The sequence below is a fragment of the Xenopus tropicalis genome, chromosome 5, assembly GCF_000004195.4.
Source record: "Xenopus tropicalis strain Nigerian chromosome 5, UCB_Xtro_10.0, whole genome shotgun sequence".
Classification (NCBI taxonomy): domain Eukaryota; kingdom Metazoa; phylum Chordata; class Amphibia; order Anura; family Pipidae; genus Xenopus; species Xenopus tropicalis.
Genome location: NC_030681.2, coordinates 122,204,827 through 122,221,541, shown reverse-complemented (window position 1 = coordinate 122,221,541; position 16,715 = coordinate 122,204,827). Strand labels below are relative to the sequence as shown.

Sequence of the window (16,715 nt, the reverse complement as noted above, 5' to 3'; positions counted from 1 at the left end):
TTATATGGTCCCTAAGATGTGTAATTATGTGCTTGGGGTTGCTGTGCTATCCATAGGGGAAGAGAAGGCATAGGGATTTAAGGTTGTGTCTTAATATGGCATAATATAATTCTTTCACATATGAATGAAGGGTGATATCCCTACAGTGAGCACCATCCATTTGGGGTTTTGCTGCGCTATAACCATTAATGTGGGCATAGTCTTAAAAGCGCTTGTGATAACATGGGTGTGGTTTTAAGTGGGTGTGGTTTAAAAAGGGGGAGTGGCCAAACTGGCTTCCATTATCGGCCCTCTACCGCGTTGGCCAGAAAATTCCGGCCCTCGGTACCACAGAAGTTGGACAGCGCTGTTATAAGACATCAACTAGGCAAAAACTAGGCAAAAAGCAAACGTAACATAAATGCCTGGTACCTTGAGATTTTCCATGCGGAGTCCCAAGGCTTTGGATACCAACAATAACCTGTGATAAGGGATGGCACCTTAATAAAATGACGTGGCTGCTTTGAAATCTATCCTAGTCAAGTGTTCTGTATTAAACATCGCTGTTGGCAACCCCATCTTATGCTTCCAATAGGGGTGTCAAAAGCAACACAGGAATTTTTTCCCCTCCAATACAGAGAAGGTCAAAGAGAAATTCACACATTATATTTAGTGTATATGAGAGAACTTCCCTAGAAAAACAACAATATAATACAAAAACAAATGATTACCTGGAAGAATAACTCTGCTTCTGTTAGGCTAATTTTGTTGTTTTCATGCAAAGCCACTAAAGAAGCCACAAGTAAGCCAGGAACAGTGTCTTTAAAGTAGAAAGCCAAAGCTGTTGGTATGACCTCTTTGCCTTTGTGATTCATCAGCAGCCTTGGCTCATCCATAAAGGCACACAGTAACATCATCTGCAGGGAAGCAATGTAGAACATCAGTCTAGAGAGAATATTTTTAGAACACACTTACTTTGAGATTTATATATATATATATATATATATATATATATATATATATATATATATATATATATATATATATATATATATATATATATATTCTTAAAATTCTATATGAGGTGACTTTTCCATAATTTAGAGCTTTTATATAATTATAATATAATTAACTACTGGAATAATGAGTAATGTCTGATATTGTGCAATGCACTGCATTGTTCAAGTAAAGGGACTGTGAGAAGAAAGTGCCTTACCTCTGAATGATGCTGGATCTCGTTTTTGCAGGTGTCCAGATCATTCATTCTCCGTGCCATGTTTGCCTTTATCAGTGACACTAAGGCTGAAGGTTGCAAGTTCTGCAAGTAGACCATTGCCTTTGTGGGACACACATGTGCAAGACAAGGACTACACAAAACATGGGGCAGTTGGGCTTTGTCCACGGCATTAAATATTTCTATTACTTTTACAGCGACTGCCTAGGAAAATAATATGGCTGTTAAAAAGAATTAAATTTTCAAACATAAATGATTTTGCCTTTAAATCCCAATAACAGTAGATATTTGCAGATGTCATCAGGGCATCTCTTAGGGCTGCGGTACACAGGGAGATTAGTAAAATGTAAATCGCCGGTGGGATGGCATACGCGGCGCCATGAGGAGAGGAAATTCGTGGAGATTAGTCACCCGCGACAAGGGAGATTTGTGCGACTAATCTCCCCGTGTGACACAGCCCTTAAAAGGAGAAGTAAAGCATTTTAAAGTAAAGGCATTTTACTGCCAATAGATTAGTCAGAATGGTGCAAGCTAGAACACTATATTTATTCTGCAGAATAGAATGCTTATCATACCAGAGTAAACAGCCATAGAAGCTCCCTCTGTTTGTTTAATATAGCAGCTGCCATTTTAGCTTGCTTTGACATAACTTCCTTGCCTGCATCTCTATGCTCAGGGCTCAGATTACAACAGAGTAGGGAGGGTGGGGGAGGAGATGGGAAGGGGAGAGAAGAGCAAACTGAGTAGGCTCCTGCTGCGCCCTGAAGGATTTTGTTGAGAGAATGATAGAAGGAAAGAATAGAGGGAAAGAAATGTGGTGTTTCTTTTCACTAAGGACTCAGAGCAGCAGTTCATAAGCGTTTAGGCTGTATTTACATAGACCTTTCTTAAAACTCAGATGAAGTTATTTTGCCCGTCTCCGTATCAAATACAAGTTATGTAGGATTTACTTGGCTAAAAGGCTGCATTTGATTGTTTCCAGTCTCAGCTACTATGTAACCCTTTTGATTCTTCAAAGGCAAGAAGAGCATGAGCAGTAAACTATATCTTCAGCATCTATACTGGCACAGGTCTATCTTGGCAGAAGATTATTAATTTATTTTTTTAATGAAGATTTATTCGAAAAAAGGAGAACATCCCCTTCAAGTAAGGGCACTGAAAACATATATCAACATCAAGGACATTCTAGAGTAATGAATGGGAATATACCTAATTTAATGCATTAAAGTGGACCTGTCACCCAGACATGAAAAGCTGTATAATAAAAGCCCTTTTCAAATTAAACATGAAACCCAAAATCATTCATTTATTACCACATCCATACCCATTATAAAGGCATTTAAAAATCTCAGCTGTCAATCATATATTGCATGCCCCACCTCTATGCCTAAGGCATAGAGGCAGGGCAGACAGTTACTTTCACTTTGAATTCAGAACTTCTTAGATGTTGCTGCACTCCTCACATTCCCCCTCCCTCCTAACCATGTGATTTTGTAACCAGTGCATGGATATGGGCATCAGGTCTCCTCATATTGGCACAGAAACAAGATTTTATATAGATGCAATGCCTACTTTGATAACAAAACACCACAAAATGGCCCCTGCCTACTTTCTGCAATTGTAAATTCCAATGCTGAAAATAAGATTTGAATAATTTATATAGTGTAAGTAAAGTATATTTTGCTTGACAAACACAATAAAAAACAATTTAGAATTATTTCTTAAGGTGACAGGTTCCCTTTAATGCATTTTTAATATTAGTATTTAATATAGTATATATATACTATAGTATATATATTTAATATAGTATATAATATAGTATTTAATATAATTTAAATAGTATTTGATGCATCTGAATTTTATACAATTTCCTATATTTACTATACAGTACATTTAATATACATTAATGTATTACCTAGTGCATTATTGTTAACTTTTGACTACAGAGTGGCTTCAGTGGAAGAGGAAAAAACATACCTCACTCAGCTGTTCATCCTGCTCTTCAAACAGAACATGCTTGAGGTAAAAAAGAAATCCTCTGCCATAGCCAGGAAGCATTTCCATGCCTACAACTCTATTTATGATGTCAGATATGGATAAGCAAGACATCTTGTAGTATGGAAGAGCAAGGTGAGAATGCTTTGTGCCCAACCTTAACACCGGAAAAATGGAAATATTACTAAATGATTATTACAATTTACAAAACACACACACTATCTAAAATTATTGTTGAGCTTGTATTTCTATCTTTATACTACACACAAACATTCATATACACCAACTATATATAATATTAAAATTATAATACAGATAAAGTTTAAGGTTCTGGATATAAACAGTTGCTAACGTCATGTTAGCTCTAGTCATTTGTGTTAATAAAGGACAATTCCCTGAGAGGCGTTATTAGGTATCCGTAAGCAAAAATAATCACTACCCACAGACACCACTTTTGCTGTGAGCCCTGTACTTCTGATTTTACTTTATTTCCCCCGGATTCTTATTACAGTCCGGTGCCAGCATATGCACCATAGTGAAGTCAGTAAATTTACTATATTACACATGGTCCTGGACCAGTGCAAAGGATGAAGAGAATATACTGCACTGTGCTAGTGCTGGTGGAAGATATCAGATGCTGAGATCCTGAGTAAATCTGACTTTCCTTTAAAGAATTTGATGTTTTCCTACATACTAAACTAAAGCAATGATCAAAGGCTGCTGTAAGATCTCTCTTTGCTAAGACAGGAAGATGTTTGCTGTAAAGCATATCTTAACCCCAGTCTGACAGTACTAATGGTATAATAATTCCCAATGTAAATGCATACCTGCTGAACCAGTCACCTAAGTGGGCACAGCTTTCCTTGAATGCAGCTACTAGCTCAGTTTTTGCTAGTGATTCCTCCAGGTTTGGGTCCATTAGAGCTGCTCTCACTAGTAAATGCGCTTCATTTAGAAGATGAATGCTGCCTTGGGTTTTCGCAGTCTCATATCTTTTGCTGTACTCTACCTAGTGACAGAGTGATCAAATATGTAACACACAAAGCAATTCAAACAATGCATACAAGTATAGAGCACTCTAAGGTCTGTGGCATATGCTGAGATTAGTCGCCCGCGACAAATCTCCGTTGTCGCGGGCGACTAATCTCCCTGATATGATATCCCACCACCGAGAATGTAAATCGCTGGTGGGATGGCATACACGGCGTCGCAATCGCAAAAGTTTCCTCTCGAGGCCGCGTATGCCATCCCACCAGCGATTTACAATTTCACCGGTGGGATTTCATATTGGGAAGATTAGTCACCTGCGACAACAGAGATTTGCATTTTTTTAATACAGTTTTAGTTCCAACCTCCTATGGACCAACAATCATTAAATGTATCCTTACCTCATGTGTATAAATGGTTCTAGTCCATATAAATGGGACATACATGCAAAAAATGATTGTGTGTGTTGGAGAAGTACTATTTGGGACCAAGTACTAAATATGCCCCAGAGTGTTTAGTCTTTTCATTCTTTATTTCAAATGATCACTAGATTTATATATCACGGATACATTTCTGGTAATGCATACCATTTCCTTGTAGAGTTGAACCGTTGGAGTGGTGCTCACAACATACAAATTCCAGTTAGGTTCTGCATCTTGAGCGGTCTTATTTTTAACAGGCTTTTTAGATCTGAAAGGAATCAGTATTACATTAATCTTTGTTAACTGAATTTACCAAATGAATAAAAGTAAACCAGAACCCTTTGTTGGTATATGACAGAATAATGTATAAAGGGTGCAAGCACCAAAATTTTGCAATGCATTTCCCATCTATCCAAAATGGGTGGCCCAAACTTAAGGTGGCCATACACACTGTGATTGAAATAGCTCAATATCGCACACCTTAAGTGTATATAGCGGTAGAAGATCCGCTTGTTTGATGCCAAAAGAGTTGATCGATATCGATCGAAATTTTTAATTAAATTTGGATTGAATTAAAATGGTGGGCATAGGCGCATCAAAGAGCCGACGCAGTCCCGTTAACAGAAAAACCAACCTTCCCAATAGAGATCAATGCATTTTTTTGGTACGCCCATCTGGGATGCTACTGAATCAGTCTAAAAGCTTTGAATCGGCAGCTGAAATCTGCCTGTGTATGGCCACCTTTAGTATCAGATGCAAGAACATGTTTTAGTGACAAGCCTGTCTACTGAGGCTTTATCAGCCTTCCTGCTGTCATCTCATATAAGGAAATAACTGTGTGTGTGTTTGACTTGCCAAAACTGCACTGTAATCAAACATCTGGAGGACAGATATTGTTTATTGTGCCTAGACATGAGCACATTTAAAAGAACATGAAAGCGTTCAAACAGTCCCAAGATCAGGCAGGATTCTCATTGGAGGATCCCTTTGAATTGAGTGGTCCTGGAGAGCTGGGGAAAAGTTTTGATGATTTTTAAAGCAGCAATGTTTCATGCTTGCTGTTACATTTCCTAGTATGCTTAACATCTGAAAATAAAGTTGCAGAATGCTTGCAGACAACATTTTAGTGGAACGATACTCCTATGGAAGAATTATGTCCATATTAAACGTTATAATTCTATACTGTGAAATCAGAGAGAGCAGGAAAAGACATATGAGAGTGTTAAGCCAATTTTTAATAAATAAAACACCAAAAGCTATTACAGGTAGCAGGCCTAAAAGAGAGGAAGGGTCATGGGTGAGAGCTGACACTTATTAACAGTGATTAAATGTACATCAACTGTGCCTGGTTCTGTGGTCAGTGATGCCAAAGTTTGCAATCCTAAAGCTTAAAAAAAAATAAGCTATCATTCTGTTGTAAACGGATAGTTCACCTTTCAGTTTACTATTAGTAAGTTATGGAATGATCAATTCTTAGCTCCTTTTCAAATAGTTTTACGCTTTTATTTCTTGTATTTTTTGCATTACTTGTTTTTCTCTTCCAACTCAAATGGGGGTTACGGACCCCAGCAGCCAAAAATCTAATGTTCTGTGAGGCTACAATGTTATTGCTACTGGTACTTTTTATTACTTATCGTTATATCCAGGCCCACTCCTATTCATATTCCAGTCTCTCATTTAAACAACTGGTTGCTAGCATAATTTGGGCCCCTGCAACCAGACAGCTGCTGAAATTCCAAACTGAAGACCTGCTTAATAAAAATCTAAATACCTCAAAACCACATAAAATTAAAGATTAATAGAAAATTATCTCTGAATAGCTTAATTCTACTAAAACACCAATTTAACATAAATAACCCAGTAAATCCACCAACTTACCTTTGCCTTTGGGAAGTAGATACCCTCCTTTCCTCTGTGGCTTCCATATTTGTTTTCGTCAGGATGATTAAATAGTTTTTAAAGTGAGCTATAGCTTTGAGTCCTATAAAAAGCTGCATCCTTAAAGTGCAAACATCCATTGACACTGGTGGGCAAGACTAAAAAAAAAACTGCATTAAATATAGAGTCCCTTGTAGTCAAAGTTTGGAATCTATTGGCTGGAAACCTGTTAACCGAAAACATCAACAGTCCAGCATGTTGTAAGCTTAAAATGCTAATAGATGCTATACCTGTATAACTAGAATGCTTTAAAGGAGAAGGAAAGGGTTTTACTCATTTTTTAGTATGTAATAGAGGGCCCCTGCCCCTACCTGAATGCTGAAATCATTTCTTCTAAAAATGCTCCTTTGCCCAGTACGGTCCTCCCGAAGTACACACTATTTCTCCTTGTCTGCGCCGCCATGTTTTAAACATGGCGCTCCACTAGCCTCCCCGCTTGCCTCTCCCCCCCAGCACCTGTCAGCCGTCACCGTTCCTCACCGCTCCCTGCGTCCTCTCATCCCTGCTCCTCTCCTCGCTTGCCTCTCCGCCCCAGCACCTGTCAGCCGACACCTGTCAGTCCTCACCGCTCCCCTCCCTGCACCTGTGTCCTCTTGTCCCGCTCGCCTCTCCGCCCCAGCACCGCCAGCCGACACCGTTCCTCACCCCTGCTCACCTCTCCCCCTCCCTGTACCTGCGTCCTCTCGTCCCCGCTCCTCTCCTCGCTTGCCTCTCCGCCCCTGCACCTGCCGGCTGCGTCCTGTAATGGCCCCAGCTGCTGCTTCTAATAGCAAATAGCGTCTCATAACCAGACGCTAGGGGGAGCGCGCCTGCTTGTGCGCATGCGCTGCCTTTAATAGTAAGTCTCCAAGTCCTGGAAAAGAGCGATGCATTATGGGAATCTTTCTACCCAGCTCAGCGTTTTTTTTTTCCTGTTTTGCTTCTGATCATCTGAACTGGAGATATATGGGGAGACTTAAGGGCACTATTGAGACAACTGAAGGTAAGCCTGCATTTTGAGATTAACTCTTTATTAGCCTTTCCTTCTCCTTTAAGCGAACTTTGCACTGCCATTGTCCTGTTGCAGTTAAACCACTCTAGTTAACTATTATATCAGCTTATTGACTTTAAACAATGCCAATGTGTACATACCTTCATAGTTGTATCTATGTAGGGGTCTTCCTCCCTTACTGCTGCTGCACTGCATCTTACTGTGAAACACTGCAGATTATTTCTGTGGGAGTGAAAATATTAAGAGAAAATAACTAGGGAAGCAGATAAGCTTTTTCCCTAAATCTTACTATAATTGCCCTTATACCTCCCACTAACGTTCAGGGCTGAATTGTCAGATATGGAGGTAGAAACAATAAGAATTCTACCCCTATCTGACGATTCATCTCGCAGCCTTTGCTCGGATGCCTTCAACAGCATCCGTTCAAAATTGTCTGTCCCGCCCGCTCGACAAGATGACCAATATTAGAGGCTTTTGCGATTTCTGTCACCTTGTCAATCCAGCGTTATGCTGTCCCACACTTCGGGAGGCATTTGTTTATTACTCAAAATGTGCTCAGCAAAACTAAAAAAAAAAAAAAAAAAAAAAGTATTTATTTAAAAAGCTTGAATTCTGATCCAAAGAAAGGGATATACAGAATAATATTGTTTCCTTCTGTGTATGTGGAATGTGCAATGACTTTTTAGGATATTATCCTACCTCTGTGAAGCAAAACACAAGTATGTATGGTGCCAGTCTGTGGCTTGTGTAAGCCATACACAAGTGTTTAAAAATAAATAAATAAATAGCACATTTGTGACTTTGAAATTTAACAGTTATTGAACATTCCATTTATATCCATATATGCCAACACCTGCTGGCCCTATGAATTAAAGGAGAAGGAAAGTTAAACTCATTGGGGGGTTCCAAATGTTAGGCACCCCAAAGAAAGATCACTTACCAGACACCCTGGGCTGATGCACTATTAGCAGAAAACTGCACCATCCTGGAGTACATGCAGGCAAGTGATCCTCTTCCTTTCTTCTACTTTCGCTGTGATCCTGGGCCCCACGCATGCTCAGTGGAGTCAAAAAGCCAAATTTTTTGTTAAGTTCGGCTTATCACTCTACTGTGCATGCGCAGCCGGTGTGAAGAAAGAAGATGGAAGAGGATTGCTCATCTGCATGTACCCCATGCTGGTGCAGTTTTTTGCTAACAGGAGCACCAGCCTGGGATATCCTGGTAAATACAATCACTGGCGGTGCCTAACATTTTGGCAACTATGACATTTAGCATAGTTTGACATTAAATTGTGGGTTATTGATTCTGGTTAGAAAAAATAGACTTTCCTTATACATTTTGTATATTTACATAAACGTATAGATGAGCACTGGGCTTCAGTGTTAACATCACACTTTATGTGAACATGCAGTGAATAGAAAATTCTAGAACATTCTGTTTGCTCCCTGACACTTATTCCAGGTATGCAATGCTAATGTCAGCAGATAAAAATAAAGTCTCCCACAATCCTTAGAAATAATCCACACCAGTTGTTGGGTGGCAAGTTACCAACCTTGTAATAACATGTAGGAACTGTGGCGTTAGAACTGCCTGCTGGGATGTCTCTGGATACTGATATAAAGAGAGTAGTTTAACAGTGCTCCCAATACTGTACAGAAAACCAGTATGGGGCATGGAGAAGAAACAAAACATCACCAGAACCTCTTTTTGGGGAGTTGCACTTTTGGGATCTGTAGCAAAAGAAATTCCTGTATCAAGATAAAAGAAACCAATCAGAAAAGCAATTCATGACCATTCTGCCTGCCTTCAGATATATCTCTAGTAACTATATAAACAAATTTTTAAGGCAGGGCTCATTTTAAATGTAAGCTATAAAGAAAAAAGGAGTAAAAAAACACCCTCCTATTATAAAAGCCAATAATTTTTGCAGCTAATTGCTGCTTGGTTTAGGTCCTACAGAAAGTGCAAGCAAATGACACAGTGAAACAAGCTCATGAAGTGCATGCTTTATTGGTATATTGAAATGCACTGGACAATCTCCCAATAAAATGGAGCATGTTGCAATGAATTAACTGTAAAAAATCTGTATAATAGGTATGAGAATAAGCCTGGGATCTGTGAGGGAAAACAATAATGGTTGATATGCGATAGTGGTATTTATTTTTTCTATGGACACAATACTGAATGAATGTAAAAACAAGTTAATAGATAATTAAGTATGGTACCTGTTTTATACATTGGCAATAGTTGCAGAGAATGCAGCCTTGTGTTTTCTACATGGATGCCTTCAGTAAAGTCAGGGGCAAATCGCCTAAATGAGGATAACACACAAAAATAGATTAGATCTATGTCATATATATATATATATATACATACATATACAATACATATATATATATATATATATATTATTCTATACTTTAAACACTTTAAGGGCTGCTTTACAAAGTAGGTACATTCCTAGATAAAAAGTACATACATACAAGAAAATATGCACTGGCTAAAAAGCCTTTGACTAACAATTGAGCAGAGGAGAGACCTTTTTTTGGATCTTGCCTGTCTGCACAAGTGACAATCTACAGTGAGTCTGCACTAGTGTTTAGGAAATTAATTCAAGATGCCAACTCTGCATTAATTCATTTTTCCTGGCCTGGTGCTTTTTTTTCACGGCATTTAATTCCCCTTAACAGTTAATTATCCATTACCTGTACAGCAAGTGGCATACTTGAGTACAATCTTCTGGGCTTACCCCTATGCCACACATTTTACACTCTTCACTTATAAGTTCCATGGGTCTTTGGCATATGACAAAGTCACAAGACTCTGGAAGTTGGGATGCTGAAGTGGAGAGATTATCTATTAAGAGGATAAGAATAACTAGTTACAACAAAGTAGTCTCTATGGGGCAGATTTACTAATGGTTGTATTTTCTTTTAAAAAAAAAACACAGCAAATTCTAAATTTACATGTTCTTTTTGTTCGACATTTTAATTTTGTGCTTTTTTAATAGGACTCTTTTAATAAATGAATAGACATTTGCGGCTTTAGTGGAAATGAGTTTATTCATGGTTTCAAATACCGCTAAAGCCTCAAAAATCAAAGTGTTGATAAATCTGCCTCGGCAAGCATATCTATTAATAATCACACACAGGAACTGTGCTATGGGTTAAAGGTCAGTATCCCAATTTAAAAGTTTGAAAGTGCTAGTAGATGAAGGCAAATAATTCTATGAAATAAATAATGAAGACCTATTGAAAACTTGCTAGGAATAAGGTTAACATAAAAGTGAAGCACCCCTTATATTACTACAGGTATGGGACCTATTATCCATAATGTTTGGGACCTGGGGTTTTCCAGATAAGGGGTCTTTCTGTAACTTGGATCTCCATATCTTAAGTCTACTAAACAATCATTTATACAGGAAATAAACCCCAAAGGATTGTTTTGCCTCCAATAAGGATTAAATATATATTAGTTGGGATCAAGTACAAGATAATGTTATAATGTTTATTTTTACAGAGAAAAAGAAAATCATTTTAAAAATGTTAATTATTTGGTTAAAATGGAGTCTATGGGAGATGATCTTCCTGTAATTTAGTGCTTTCTGGATAATGAATTTAATACCTGTACAGTACTAAGGGCAACAAAAACAACATGGATTATAAGAAGCCACTCACTTATAAAGTTTAAATCTTTCTACTTCAACTGACACCCAGCATACATGAATATAAATTTATATAAATGTATATTGTAAATAACACACAGGGAGTCTGTGTCACCCTCAAGGGCTTAAATCCGTACACCTTCCTTGAGTTCTACACCAATTGCCTGCATGAGTGGGTGTACTTGTCTCATGAAACCATTGACTGCCACTTTAAAAGCAGAAACTGTCTGACATGTAAGTTGACCTGAGCTTGCAGGTGGTTGCTGTAGAAGTGAATGGAATGCGATTTTAAGCATTTTGATCCTGTCTAAACACGCAAGATCACCCCTTCAGTGCCACAGCTCTTAAGGTGGCCACACACGTGGCGATTTGCTATCTTTCATGCGACCATCGGTCGTCCGAAAGATCGTTAAATCCGCCACTAACGTTCAGGGCTGAAACGGCAGATAAGGAGGTAGAAACAATAGTATTTCTACCTCCTGCCGATTCAGCCCTGACGGAAGATTTTGCTCATGCACCTTCTATGGCGCCCGATCAAAATCTTTTAACCTGGCCGATCGGCAAGTCGACTGATATCAGCAGCCTTGCCATACATGCACCGAATATCGTACGAAACGAGGTTTTGGACGATATTATCAGTGCGTGTATGGCCAGCTTTACACTGCAGGGGGAACACTGGATTAAAAAGTCAGATTCATGTACATAAATCACTCCATTTGTCTTTCATACATTGTTATTTTCTCTATCAGCCCTTTTGTTAATCTCTTTCATAATGTATTTAATGGCGTACTGCAACCTATACAGATAATTCTTGAATAAAATAAAGTTAAAATAAAACCACAAAAATCTTCTTAAAACATTTATTTTCCTTTTTACCTTTTTCCTGAAATGCTTCCACTTCACTCATATCCTGATGTGTAGTTAACTGGGTTTCTGATAATGTGGATACAACCTTCATTACTAAGACTTCTAGGTCACTCATAATACCAATATATCCAGCACAAAATGAAGCCTGAACAGGGCAAATCCCAGTTATGTGCAGTATGAGCGCACAATCAAAATCAAGAATTAGTGAGTCCTGGATGGAAATGTACTTTAAATGAAAGATGATTAATTTGCTCTTGCATCCTACAAGAAGGTCTCCTTGTAAAGGGCAACAAGCAATGCAGAGCGGAGGCTCTGAGAGAGGCATTTCAATAATTTCCATCTGATCCTTTGAGGAACCTATATGTGGAGATTTCATTTTGAATCCAACCATTCGCACACTCACACGGGGATTTTCATTGGAAGCACATCTCCAGTTCACATAAGCCCGGAGGGATGAGATGTTATTTTTTTCTTCAATAGTTACCAAATAGTCACCTAAAATAAACAAGTGTAATGCATTTGTACAGAGAAGATCACAACAGTGAATTATAAAAACCAGTACCATGTGCCATTACCCTTAGGTTTAAGGCCCTATTTGAGGGTTGCTAGTAAACAACATTTACTGCTAACAACAATACACATATTTGAAATATCCAATAATCCTTACAAACATGCAACATGTGACATTTCTGAATTTTTGTCTCTCCCTTTATGCCTTTTCGCTCATTGTCCTAAAATTAAACTCAATATTGGAGTGCTTTTTACAAATGAATAAGTGCTAGGTAAAGCACTTTAGGCAGAACGAATTTAAAGGAGACATTTCCTATAAAAATTAACAATGTACCAGGGAATTGTACTCCTCTAGATATAGAAGGATTGTGCTAAAAAAGTTGTGTTTTGGACGGATTTATTGAGAAATCGCCCAAAACCCCACTAGCCCCGCCCATCCGTTTCACTTCCTGCTGGCTGAATTTTCTGGATGAGCTGGGGAGCCGACGGCCCTCAGTAACCTGCACTGTAGGATAGGAACCAATCAGCAGCTAGGCTGACCTGATAGGGAACTGAAGCCTGTCTTTGCTTGTGGGAGTGCAGGGCTGTGATAGGCTCTCCCCCTCCTACTGTGCTTCTGGCAGGGACCGTTAGGACACGCCCACTCTCCATTTCAAACTCGGACGGAGAAGTGTTAGGATCTATAGGGAGCTCAAATAAAGGGGCCATTGTTACAGAGAGGATTAATGTTTAGCCCAAAGGGAAACCAGCACCTTATATTATTCATAATTGCCTACAAAATTAGGGTTTTCCCATTTATCCTATATGTCCCCTTTAAAGGGGACCTGTCACCCTAACAAATAAATCCAAATTATTTTCTATATTCTTAGTTGAGCAAAATAAACTTTACTTACTCTATATAAATAATATAAAACTTGTTTCTTTCTGTCTTGGAATTACTCAATCACAGCAAGCAGGCAGCTGCCATTTTGTGGACACTGTTATGAAGGCAAACTTTGTATCATGCCAAAATCTTGTGTATGTGCCAGAATGGGGGACCAGATGCCCATACCCATGCACTGGCTACACAATTAGATGATGAGGAGGGAGGGGAAAAGTGAGATGTGCAGTGGCATCTAGGAAGTGCTGAATGGAAAGCTAAAGTTATTGTCTGCCCCGCCTCTATGCCTAAGGCATAGAGGTGGGGCAAGCAATATATGATTGACAGCTGGGATTTTTAAAGGCCTTTATAATGGGTTTTGATGTGTCAATATAAAAATGAATTTGAGTTTCATGTTTAATTTGAAAAGGACTTTTATTATACAGCTTTTTATGTCTGGGTGACAGGTCCACTTTAAACTCTAGCTAAAAAAAAGGTTATTTTTTTTAAAAAGACATATCTTGAAAGGCTTTTATAGTGTCTGCCATAGGTTAAAAATAGTTAATGTCTGATATAGGCCTAATGCTGAGCATTTGTTTTACCTATTGTGTATAGGACTTATAAACAAACACAAGTGCAATTTTGCATGCATTTTACCATGTTTTACCCATGATGGGGAATTTGTACCACAACTCCACTGTACTTTTCAGAGTGGGGGTTTGAAAATTTCCCTTGCTTGCCATTAAAAATGATGCCAGCTTGTGATTCTTTAGGCGCAAGTGTGCTGTTGCTATAGACACAGCTTGCAGTGGGAAACCAGGAATTGCAGCCACCTTGATGATTTTTTTTTAATGCAGTGCTGACCAACTGGCGGCCCGCGACCCCCCCCTCTGTGTGGCCCCCTATCTGTCTGGCTGCTTTGATGGCTTACCTTTGTGTAAGCTTTAAATGGTATCAGTACTGTGATTAACTGGCCCCCTGCATGGTTCTCACCTCAGATTCAGGCTGTAATCCCCCTGTATTGTTTAAAAATGTAATCCCCTGTACTGTTCACGCCTTTTAATCCTTGCATTGTTCACCCCTGCAGTGTTCACACCTTAGGCTCAGGCTGTAATCACCCACATTGTTCACCTGTTCACACCTCTGACATTGTATGTACTGCCTGGACTATGCTGTATGTGTGTATGGCACATTGGCGCATAGGGCAGGGAGGGCATGGCACACATAGGCAGGGTAGGACAGGCAGAGTATGGCACACACAGACAGGGTAGGGCAGGCAGAGTATGGCACACACAGGCAGCATAGGGAAGCAGAATATGACACACACAGGCAGCATAGGGCAGGGAGGGTATGGCACACATAGGCAGGGTAAGGCAGGCAGAGCATAACACACAGGCAGCTATGGGCAGGCAGAGTATGGCACACACAGGCAGGGTAGGGCAGGTAGAGTATGGCACACACAGGCAGCATAGGGCAGGCAGAATATGGCACACACAGGCAGGGTAGGGCAGGTAGAGTATGGCACACACAGGCAGCATAGGGCAGGCAGAGTATGGCACACACAGGCAGGGAAGGGCAGGCAGAGTATGGTGCATAGGACAGGCAGAGTATGGCACACACTGGCAGCATAGGGCAGGCAGAGTACTGCCTGCGTGTGCCATACTCTGCCTGCCTTATGCTGCCTGTGGGAGGTGAACCTGGCAGGGGTTTGTTCTGCGAGTTTATTAGCAGTCGGAAATTGCCAATAAATGGTCCCTAAGTAATAGTGTAATTATGTGCTGGGGGTTACTGTGCTTTACACAGGGGAGGAGGAGGCATTTGGATTTAAGGGTATGTCTTAATATGACATAATATAATTCTTTCACAAATGAATGACGGTTAATATCCCTGCAGTGAGGACCATGCATTTGGGTTTTTGCTGCTCTACCACCATTGTGATAAAATGGGTGTGGTTTGAAGTAGGCGTGGTTTAAAAGGGGAGTGGTCAAAGAAAGGTCCTGGTGTTGGGACCAAAACGTTGATTTCACACAAATAAAGGATTACATTTTTTTACTATTAAGTCCTGTGGGTGCTGGGCCTATTCTTTTAATTATATTTTGATATCCACACTTCGCACCCAGGCAGTTAAGGAGTTTTTGGTGCATGCCCTGTCTACCATGATTCATTATTATTCATTATACATTGGACATTTTCTCTTGTCTTTTCCTTGCACAGTATAGACTACATTAAGTGCAAGAAGAATAGCGTAAAAAGGAGTAAATTATCTGTGTACACAGTACAATGAAGAAAAACATAAAAACAAAAAAAATTAACCAAAGCACCTTTTAACAAGAACCAGATATATTTTTATCTAATATCTTTAACGACCAGAATCCCCAGAATGCTTTTAAAAATGTCATTACGCTTCTCTTACCAACGTCATTGTAGGCCATATGTAGAACTTTTCCTAGGGTGCTAAAGCTGCACAAACGTTGACAAAGGTCTTGGCACACAGTAAATACCTCCACTTTGCACCCTCCAGCAGAAGTGACAAATACACTATCTCGGCCACAGCAGAACAAATCCGGCGCCTGCATAGTCGGCACAATCCGCTGGGATCCGAAAGGGTGGCAGTTGTACAGCCGCATGATCTTCTGTTGTTGCTTATGTTTCCTAACCTGTTGGAAATCTGTAAGTCACAGTTGATGAGTACAAATGATTAGCCAATCTTCAGGTAAACATCTTTATCCCTGCTAATAGTGAGCTTTCAGACTGACCATGAAGTGGTTACTTGTATATAGAACAATACAAAGCAGACATTAGAGCTACAGTAAATACAGGACAACACCAACTATTACATAAGTGGCAGAGGCATGTGACCAATTGCAACCCTCCAATTATAGCTGATATACAATGGTTGCATACAATATTTAAAAAAAAAAAAATAAAACTAAAATTAAAAAAATAATTACAGAGGAAGCACACAATGCGACTGCTGGGGGTGGGGGCAGGAGGTATAGGGGTCTCAGAGAACCCTACGCAGTTTTGCGAGGGGCCCAGTAATATCTAACTATGCTTGCACATTATAAATAAAATAACAATGGAAAGGAAACGCCTTTTTACATGTAATAACGACTGCACACAGTCACACAAACCTTACTTTACTGTCCTTGTCGTTGATGAAACCCTACACAAGCACTGCCCCGCAGCCACACTGACATTACGGGAGCAGCTATTTCCCTCCTATCCGGAGCAGCTAGTTCCTACCCTCTGAAGGGACCTTCCTGACG

General features: G+C 39.5%; 1 protein-coding gene across 3 annotated transcripts in view; it reads right to left on the bottom strand.

Moving 5' to 3' along the window:
- The window catches only part of hps3 (HPS3, biogenesis of lysosomal organelles complex 2 subunit 1), a 22,971-nt gene extending 6,256 nt beyond the window's left edge, over positions 1-16,715 (bottom strand). The window contains exons 1-13 of one of the 3 annotated variants that reach the window (XM_002937330.4): positions 16,581-16,715; positions 15,860-16,114; positions 12,087-12,572; positions 10,252-10,402; positions 9,772-9,857; positions 9,099-9,294; positions 7,687-7,768; positions 6,496-6,653; positions 4,783-4,885; positions 4,036-4,217; positions 3,191-3,365; positions 1,196-1,417; positions 711-896 (exon numbers count right to left, since the gene is read on the bottom strand). In XM_002937330.4, the coding sequence (XP_002937376.2) occupies positions 711-896; positions 1,196-1,417; positions 3,191-3,365; positions 4,036-4,217; positions 4,783-4,885; positions 6,496-6,653; positions 7,687-7,768; positions 9,099-9,294; positions 9,772-9,857; positions 10,252-10,402; positions 12,087-12,572; positions 15,860-16,073 (2,241 nt within the window). In that variant the 5' untranslated portion in view covers positions 16,074-16,114; positions 16,581-16,715. The remainder of the gene's footprint in view (positions 1-710; positions 897-1,195; positions 1,418-3,190; positions 3,366-4,035; positions 4,218-4,782; positions 4,886-6,495; positions 6,654-7,686; positions 7,769-9,098; positions 9,295-9,771; positions 9,858-10,251; positions 10,403-12,086; positions 12,573-15,859; positions 16,115-16,580) is intronic. The other 2 variants (XM_012963322.3, XM_031902461.1) reach the window with 2 other exon arrangements.